At 40.2% G+C, this 9634-nt stretch overlaps 1 protein-coding gene across 1 annotated transcript; it reads right to left on the reverse strand.

Moving 5' to 3' along the window:
* Window positions 1-1397: 1397 nt before the first annotated feature.
* LOC116812447 (trypsin-like) lies at window positions 1398-3641 on the reverse strand. Its single transcript, XM_058442805.1, has 4 exons — window positions 3571-3641; window positions 2779-3035; window positions 2073-2209; window positions 1398-1547 (listed from the first exon to the last, which is right to left on the reverse strand). The coding sequence occupies exons 1-4, from the start codon at window positions 3639-3641 to the stop codon at window positions 1398-1400; spliced, it is 615 nt and encodes a 204-aa protein (XP_058298788.1).
* Between the last annotated feature and the right edge of the window lie 5993 nt (window positions 3642-9634).

A 9634-nucleotide genomic window follows, 5' to 3' on the forward strand; every position in this document is an offset into this window, starting at 1 on the left:
TACAGGTAGGTGAAACCTTGGAAAACACAGGAAACCTGTGAATTTTAAATATTTCTGCATCTAGAGGTTTCTGTTACCTAGCCTCCCAGAGTTTCAGATAGATTGAAGAAAAGGAAAAGAAAGACCATTCTGTTATATCAGCAGCAATCCACTGGGAATGCCCACTTGGGTTTTATCTTAGCTTTACTGTGAATTATTTGAATGATTTTGGGCAATTAATTTCAATTTTCTGCATTTTAGTGTCACTATATCTTGTAAGGTATGAATGCATGATCTACCATAAAAATCCATGTTTTCAATTAATTGATTTTTATTTTTAGAGATAGGGTCTTGTGTCTCCCAGGCTGAAGTGCAGTGGCACAATCAAAGCTCACTGCAGCCTCAAACTCCTGGGCTCAAGTAATCTTCTCACCTTAGCCTTTCAAGTAGCTGGAACTACAGGCATGCACCACCATGCCCAGCTAATTTTTTGATTTTTTGTAGAGGAAGTGTTGTCCAGGCTGGTCTCTAACTGTGTTGCCCAGGCTGATCTCAAACTGCTGACCTCAAGTGATCCTCCCAGCTTGGCTTCTCAAAGAGTTTGGATTACAGGCATGAGCCACCTGGCCCCAGAAATGCAAGTTAAAATAAATACTGTGGCCAAATCTTAAAACAAAATGTATCTGACATATTTTTAGAGTTCTTGATTTTGTAAAAAAACAAAATGTAGTGGTAACAGTGACCTCTAAACTTGTTCACATTTTCATTCTCAGTGTATCACATAGAGTTTGGCATATAGTTGGTGATCAGTAAACTTATATTAATTAGGTTGAATTAATGACTAAATAACTATTAGTCCATTCTCACACTGCTATAAAGACATACCTGAAACTGAGTAATTTATAAAGAAAAGAAGTTTAGACAGCTCATGGTTCTGCAGTCTGTACAGGCTTCTGCTTCTTGGGAGGCCACAGGAAACTTATAATCATGGTAGAAGGGAAAGCAAACACATCTTCACATGGATAGCAGGATTGGGAGAGTGCTACCCACTTGAAACAAGCAGGTTTTGGGAGAACTCTATCACAAGAACAGCAAGGGGGAAGCCTGCCCCCATGATTCAATCACCTCCCACCAGGCCCCACCTCCAACACTGAGAATTACAATTCGACATGAGATTTGGGTGGGGACACCGAGCCAAACCATATCAATAACCTTTCACATTTTCTCAATATAGTAGTTTGACCCTATGTCCACCTTCTTAACAGCTAGTTTCAAGAGAAAGTTAACCAATGCCGACAGGGACCATTCTTGGAAAGATGTGGTACAAGACAGTATATTTTTATTTAGATACTGTTTTTTGGTATAGAAAGAAGGTAAAGTTGATGAATAGGATATGGAACATGAAGAGATAAAGGTGTTTAGTTGGCAGCAATGGTCTGCTGAATCCATTTCACGTAGTTGCAAACTTTAGTGTAGACTCCAGGTTTGTTCTTCTGAGCACAACCATAGCCCCAGGAGACAATAACCTGGAGTTCTCCTTTGCAGACCACAGGGCCACCAGAGTCACCCTGGGCAAAAAGGAAGGGATATTCAGAGCTCTTATTTATGCCCAGATGGGAGAATGGGCCACTGTGCTGGGGCAATTGTCCCACACTGCTGATCCACCATGAAGCACTTTCTCTTCCTCTTGGAACCCTCCAACCCTCAATCTACTTACTCTATCAGTAGTTAGTCTTCCTTAAACCTTATTTGAGCCCCTTCTCTTTCCTTGGTAGGCCAATTGGGCCAAGAGGAGGTTTCATGCTGCTTAACTAGCTCTGCTCCTTCCACTAGAGTTCCTTTCCACAGTTTACCTCCTCAGAAGGGCACTTAGAAGTACTATTTGCACACCATCTTCTGTGCATCTTTTAACTCTTAAAGCTAGACATTAATGCAATAAAAATAAACTATTTAATTTGTCCCAAGGCTATCCCTTACCTCTCACAATCAGTTATAGGGGCAGTTTTACAATCCTCTGTGTTTCTGAAAAGGGGAATTACGGAGGAGAGGACTAAGAATGAGCTGAAATTGAGAAGCAGTACAAAGAAACTAACCTGGCAAGAGTCCTTTCCACCCTCCAGGAATCCCAGACATATCATGTTTGTAGTAATCTTGCCTGGGTAGGCTGTGTGGCAAGCAGTGTTAGAGAGAATGGGAGCCTTCAGACACTGCAGGAGATCAGGGTAGTTGGCTGTGGAGTGGAAGAGTAAAAAATGCAAGATTACTCATGAGGTTTCCAAAAATTTCTTTCTCAATACATCTCCCCTCTTCCCCTATACTCTCACTCTTTCTTTCAATTAGCAAATGACTTCTCATTTGAGAGAACAATTTTTTTTCTAGAAGCTTTCCCAAATACTTCTAATCAATGAATTGTTCTTTCTCTGACACTAGCATCGGTGACCACAGATCTCACATCTAGTGACTTTATTTCTCAAGCAGGTATATGCTCCTGGCAAGACCAAATCCCTGAGTCTTTGTTTTATTTACCTCCTCAGTTTATAGTTCTCTGTCCATCACTAATCATACTTCAGTTAAATACCCTGATATCTTCATAGTACTTCATTATTGTGTCTTCTGCATGGTTCCAGCAAAGGAATCTTCTTCATTTCAATTATTAATAGTATATTTCTGAGATTCCATATATCCAAAAACTATGTTCTGGGAACTTAGCCTTAAGCGAGTTTGGACTAGCTGACTTTCCACATGTCTTTCAGCTCTAAAATTGTCACACTTGGTACTTCCGTCTTAGGCGACACTTACTGCCACTGCTCAGGGTGTTGTTGCCCCAGCCAGAGATGAGGCACTGAGTACCAGCCGCTGCACAGGATCTTGGCAGAGAGATGGTGGCCACTTGAGAGTTGATGGTGGCGGCTGAGCCCAGCTTAATCAGCATGATGTCATTATCAATGGTGGCTGAGTTATACCTGGGGTGGCGAATAATCTTGGCTGCATTTATGAATTGTTCATTGCCTTCATAGACCTTAATGTTGTATTCTCCCAGACGCACTTGTATTCTACTGGATTAAAAGATATAAGAGGTTCCTAAGTATCTAGCTTGAGCTATTTCCACTTCTCCTGACCCCCCATTTATGAGCATAAACACAGACACCATCCTTTTCAAGCAATCAGTCACACAGTAATTGTGCACTTAAGGTAGCATTCTGCACCACCACACAGTACAGGTTACAGTTTTCCTTAGGGAAGTGTCACTGCGAGTGCAGACTCATTGCCCGCCATCTTGTTAGAATAGTAAGGAATGGGAATGAGAACTCAAGGACTTGAATAAACAGTTGGAGATAAAAAGGAAGTTGGTGGAGATTGATCAGCACTTGCCATTTGGGATCACCAGTTATCACAGGGAATGAAGCAGGAGTCAGAGAAATGGCAGAATGTTAAGGGAGCAGAATGAATAATGCATATTTTTAATGTTGCACTGTAAATTCTCTGTATTTTATTGCCTCCATATACAGTTTATACTGGCTGAGCTACAGTAATTAGCACTAAGTACTGATTCATGTCATAAGCTATTTCTAGGGATAGTTCACCACTCACTATTTCCCTTCCGCATCTTGAATACCATCATTTGGGAAGACATCAGGGAACCATGAAGGGTACCTCTCCATGCAAAAGCCCCTTTATACATCAGATAATCCCTGAGAAAATAAAAAGTCTTTGGAGGTCTGAATGCTTCACCCTCAAGCACAACTCTGCAGTTTACTCTGGATTGTGTTTTGTCAGGGATAGAGGATTAATTAATCTTAGTGCATAAGAAAGTGAGTGCCTTGAGCTGTGGGACAATATAGACACTCAATAACTACTGAATGAATGGCACCCAAAGTGGGGAGCTGCCTTTAACTGATTCCTAAAAATTAGAAAATATTAAGGAGTAAGGCAAGGAGCGGTGCCCAGAATGAGGAAGGGGGAGTCTTCTTAGCTCGTTCAATATTTTCCATTGCTGATACTTTAACCTATGAGGTGATAGAACTTGTTTAAATCTGCATCATTCTTGGAACTTCCCCAGAGATTCTTCAGAGATCTTGGCCCATATAAAAAGTACAGCACTATAGAGCAGAGCTTTTTAGATTAATTGGCTCATGTACTGTTATGGCCTAGAAAGCTGCCTCTGGTGTGCCCTGGGCTTGGTCATTTGGACTCCTTCCAGGAGCGAAAGAGTGAGAGTTGCCAGATTGGGGGTAGGTGATGTGGGTTGTCATCTAGGATCAGTTGCAATTTCACACACAGAAAGTCCTGAGACAGGAAAAGTAGTCCCGTCTGTCTACTGGGATGTTTCTCTAGCCATCTAAAGCAGTGGAGGGCATGTGAGGAAAATTTTAAACGATGGTTTCTAGACTTCAGTTTCCAGACTTCAGTTATTTCCAGATCATTCTTTTACTTTTTTTCTTTTTTTGCATGTAAACCACTTACATTTTGATTTTTAAATAGACTTCTTTTTTTTTAGTCTCTTTTTAAGGAATGACATTGATGTTTCTTGTGTTGGTGGCTTTTTTCTCTAATGCATACTAAGATGAACACATGCTTTTCAAATAAAAATGCTCATCTGAGTACTATCTACAATGATGTTGAGGACTACTAGTGATAAGTCTACCAGCCTTCGAGAAACACGGTGTTAGTAGATGACTGGGGAAATGAGGGTGGGCAAAAGCAAGGATCACTGATGGTGGTGGCTGCAGTGTTGCCTGTGAGTGGAAGGGGTGTGGAGTAGAGTGGATCAGGATGTTAAGTGAAAGTAATTAGGAGAATGCTTTCTGTAGAAGAGGCCAGGTGAATACAAGATTAGTGTGAGGTGCCTTTGTACATATGCATGTCTATTTGCCATTTGTGCGAACACATCTGAGTCAAATATCCTTACATTATTGTGTAGGAGCTTGGACCTGTAAGATACACTGTGTTTCTGAGATACTGTGAGTCATTTTGTAAAGCGTGACACTGGAGAATTGGGTTGAAAGTTCTCAGACTTGATAAAGTATTTTTGTCTGCATTTTATGTGTGCGAAACTTCTGTTCCCCATGACATCAATAAATTCTTATTTGTAATCAATACCGAACATGCTACAATGTGTGGGGGCCTCCTTCCTCAGCCTCTTCTCACAACATCCACCAGCTGTGGGGAATGTCCATGTTTTTTCTTTTGCTCAGCAGAGTGGGTCAAGTACCTACACTTCTTTTTCAAACTTCAAACACATGGTGACCCATAGGCAGATGCCAATATTTAACTAGTCCGTATTTGTCACCTCTTTTTCTCATGCACACGACTTAGTGGCTTTGGAAGACTAGTTGAACTTGTGCCTAACTTACGGGCTGATTAGGTTCCAGCAAATATATTGACATTTGTATTGGCAGGAAGAAAAGGCTCCAGACTCTAGAGGCAATTTCATACTCTTTTCCTCTACAGACTTTTTTTGTTCTTAGCTTCTCCAGCCACTTTCATACCTAATACATCGCTAGATCATGCTGGCTTTTTTTTTTTTTTTTTTTTTTGAGACGGAGTCTCGCTCTGTCGCCCAGGCTGGAGTGCAGTGGCGCAATCTCGGCTCACTGCAAGCTCCGCCTCCCGGGTTCACGCCATTCTCCTGCCTCAGCCTCTCTGAGTATCTGGGACTACAGGCGCCCGCCACCACGCCCGGCTAATTTTTGTATTTTTAGTAGAGACGGGGTTTCACCATGGTCTCGATCTCCTGACGTCATGATCCGCCCACCTCGGCCTCCCAAAGTGCTGGGATTACAAGCGTGAGCCACCGCGCCCAGCCTTATGCTGGCTTTTAACCACTCTAGTGTATAGAGACAATTTTAAGTAAAACTTTTTTTCCTGAAAAAAATGAGCACTAACACACACACACACACACACACACACACACACCCCATAAACAGTCAGGGGAAAAGAAAGTGCAAAAGAGAACAAGGTGTAAAGTATATGCTTGTGAACCTGGAAGTCTACATTAAACTGAATTGCTAATCTTTGTAACATACAGAAAATCATTATTAGTGAATAGTATGATCTTTCTTGAGAAATTGAACCCTAGAACCAGATCTAAGTTTTCTTGAGAACCCTGCTCAAGGTTGGAATTAGTTTGGAGGCATTTTTACGCTGGCTACATGTGATTCTCTCCATAAAATTGTTTGCATGGCTCAGCAAACCTTTCCAATAGAAGCCCTAACAGTAAGTGTTTTACATACTTTGCCGGCAATGTAGTCTGTCACAACTACTCTGCTGGCCTGCAATGAAAGCATATAAATAAATGAGTGTGGCTGTGTTTCAGTAAAAGCTAATTTACTAAAGTCAGCTGTAGGCCATATTTTTTCCCTCAGGCCATAATTGGTCAACCCTGCTCTAGAAGATAGGGAAGAAACCATTTTCATACCGTATATCTAAATTTAAAATTAAATGGTGGTTCAGTTTCAACGATCAAGAATGGTTTAAAATAAAATTAGTAATCTTATTAAAAATGTCTCACTTTTTACTTTACTCCAAATGCTTTCAGGAGAAGGGAAGAAGTGGAGGAACGGATATTTAGGTCTGGGGTATTAGAGTGACGGAGAATAATGCAGGAATAAAAGGAAATCTCGACGGAGACAGAAAATGTACATCAAAGTATGAGAAACAATAAAATGTGGACAAAGAACATTTAAATTTGGTGACCAGAGTTCTAGACTTTATTCTGTTTCTAGCTTTTTATTGGTCTCTGGACTTTAAAATACTCAGTATAAAACAAATACCCACAGAAACTAATGGGAAAATAAGACAAACTAACACAATTTTTGATCCACATATTAGAGTTTTGTTAAGTTACAAACTTACGTCTCTGTCAGAATTTACATTGCTCTGTATTCCTGTTCATGCCCATATTCTACCTCCATCCCATAAAATTAGATGGTAAAGCATACCTAACACAAGAAATTGTTTTATCACAGAAACAGACAAGTGTGTATATGTGAAACCCACAGCTGTCAGAACATGTACGAATGCTATCATGAAATAATTGCAAATTTGCCACTTCTGAATATAAGGGGTCAGTGAGAAATTTATGGAGAGAAAGCATTCTATTAGATTAGAAGGAAATGGAAGAAAAACAGAGATGAAGATGGAGATTAAATTGAAGCTAACAGCCAAATAGAGCATCATAAGTGGAAAATGACACATGGAAAGAATGTATAATATACACCTCATATTAATTTTTAATGTATAATATATACTTCATATTAATTTTTAGATAAAGACAATTTCTGTCAAATATAGTTATATCCAAAACACTGTTGAGCATATAATAGGAGCTTGATAATTTAAAAAATTTTTTCTTAGATACATAATATTTGCACATATTTATGGGATACACATGATATTTTGTTACCTGCACAGAATGTGTAATGGTCAATTCAGGGTATTTGGGGTATCCGTCATCTAGAGTATTAATCATTTCTATGTGGTGGGAACATTTCAAATCCTCTGTTCTATTTTGAAATATATTATATAATACATTGTTGTTAACTATAGTCACCCTACTCCTCTGCTATTGAATATTAGGATTTATTAATTCTAACTATATTTTTTAACTTCTTCCTAGCTCCATTATCCCAGCCCCCTTTAATATACCCACCTTAATATTATGGGATGCATTTCCTAAACCAAATAAATTGATATCCAAAGAGAAATGTTACTTAGCTCAGCCATGCTTTCCTGTTACAATTTTGGAAATTGCAGTTTGGAGAGTAGAAAACAGAAACTTATAGGCATCTTGAATTACAACCTAGGAAGAATGACTCGGTCCCATTGAGACAAAAGGAGGTGGGCAAACAATTCACAAATACAGTGACCCTTAGAGCTCAGAGTCACTGTCACTCTCCTCACCCCACTCCCTTTGAGTAACAGTCATCAGATTAGGAATATTTAGTGAATTTAGTGGAGAACACTGGTTTACTAAGAGCAAGTCATGTCAAACTAAACCCATTTTCCTTTGGGTGAATTTATTAGGTTGGAGAATGAGGAGAAGATCTGGAACCTAGCATACTTGTTTTCTGCAAAGTACTTGATTTTTTCATGATATTTTTGTAGTTAAGGTTCTGGATGTGATACTACAAGGTAGATGCTGTTAATTACCAGATGTTCTCTCAAGTCTTGTCTCACAGCCCATATGAACTCCAGTAAGAAAATCCCTACTGTCTCCTATTTGAGAGCATATAAGCCGAACAGCTGATTTACTAGTGACCCAAAGCTGAGAAGAATCAATGCCAGCAAAGATTGATTTAAGACACAAAGAAGTCACACTCCATGTAAACATCTGCCTAGCTCATACTAATAGCTTTCCAATCATCCTAGTCTTTAAAGTGCTAATATCAGACTTGGTTTTCACTCACAATTAGATATAATGCCATTCCTAGACAAATGGAATCCAAGGAGACAGAGAGGCTGGTGACACAGCAGCAGGTTACCTTTGCTGGTTGCCCACTTGGGATCTTGTCTCTTCTCTGTTCAGGCATCTCAGCGTTGCCCTGTTCCCTGTGACCAAGTCCACATTTGACACCTCTCTAGTAAATGGGTGCTTGCCTGTTCCCAGTTTTCTGTGCTAATATCCATGCTGGTATCCTGACTCCTTTGAGACAACGTTCATTCTTGCTCTTACCAGTCCCCATGACCAAATTGACAACCTCAAGCCTTCTTCCAGTTCCTCTGAAGCTGGCAGCTACCTTCTTGGGCTTTCCCCTGTTCTCTTTCAAAATCCTCCGTCACTGCTCTGCCAATCCTACTGCCCAGTTTTGGTGTCTGTGGAGAGCATCTGCTCCAACTACCACGACTTGAACAGACATAGCCAAAGGGAACTCTGTCTTGAGGACTTGAAGTAAAGCTGCTTGGTTAGAGGAGTACAGATCCCATCACTCAGTGGTGGCTAGAGACCATGGCCTGGAAAACATATGCTAAAGGAATGTGTTAGTTACTATCGAACATCTGAAGCACTCTTGTGTTAGAAACACAGAATCATGCCACAAGACTCTAGATGACAGGATACACACAAAGAAGTGGAAGTCACAAAAGAATATGTCATCATTTAATGAAACAAAGAACTTTGTAAGAAAGGATGGCAACTCATCTGGGTAGCAGCGAGAAGCTCATCTCTACGTGATACGGGAGGATAGATTTATAAGGTTCTTTTCTTACTGTTGGAAGGGGAGGTTTTGATATTCCTTGGTAAGCTTTGTTTTATCTTGGTATTTATCACTTAAACATTTACTTTTTCATATAAATAAGTAGACTTTGATGTTTTAGGTGCTCTGAAGCAAACCATCTCTGTAGTTGCCAGTTGTACAGGTTTAAAGGAAATTATAGTAGCAGCCTGTGCTGCTCTGATTAGGCATGGCTAATGACCTCATAGTAGCAAGCTGAGCTCAGGCAAAGATTGCAGAGGAAGGAAAGATCTTCTCTGGGCCAATGTTCTGTAACCCTGGAGCCCATAAGCATCATAAGAAAGTCGTGGTTAGAAACGCAGAGGATGGCTCACACCTGTAATCCCAGCACTTTGGGAGGCCAAGGTGGGTGGATCACGAGGTCAGGAGAGTGAGACCATCTTGGCTAACATGGTGAAACCCCATCTCTACTAAAAATATAA

Source organism: Hylobates moloch, unplaced genomic scaffold, assembly GCF_009828535.3.
Source record: "Hylobates moloch isolate HMO894 unplaced genomic scaffold, HMol_V3 SCAFFOLD_1, whole genome shotgun sequence".
In the NCBI taxonomy this organism is placed as follows: Eukaryota; Metazoa; Chordata; class Mammalia; order Primates; family Hylobatidae; genus Hylobates; species Hylobates moloch.

Bases quoted from the DNA above. Each gene is read 5' to 3' on its own strand.
- LOC116812447 (XM_058442805.1), bottom strand. From the start codon at position 3,641: ATGGAGAGGTACCCTTCATGGTTCCCTGATGTCTTCCCAAATGATGGT. The intron at 3,036-3,570 runs GTGAGTGGTGAA...CTTTTAATCCAG, and splicing joins CAAGATGCGGAAGGGAAATA to TAGAATACAAGTGCGTCTGG. The intron at 1,548-2,072 runs GTTAGTTTCTTT...CTTTTTGCCCAG, and splicing joins GTGGAAAGGACTCTTGCCAG to GGTGACTCTGGTGGCCCTGT.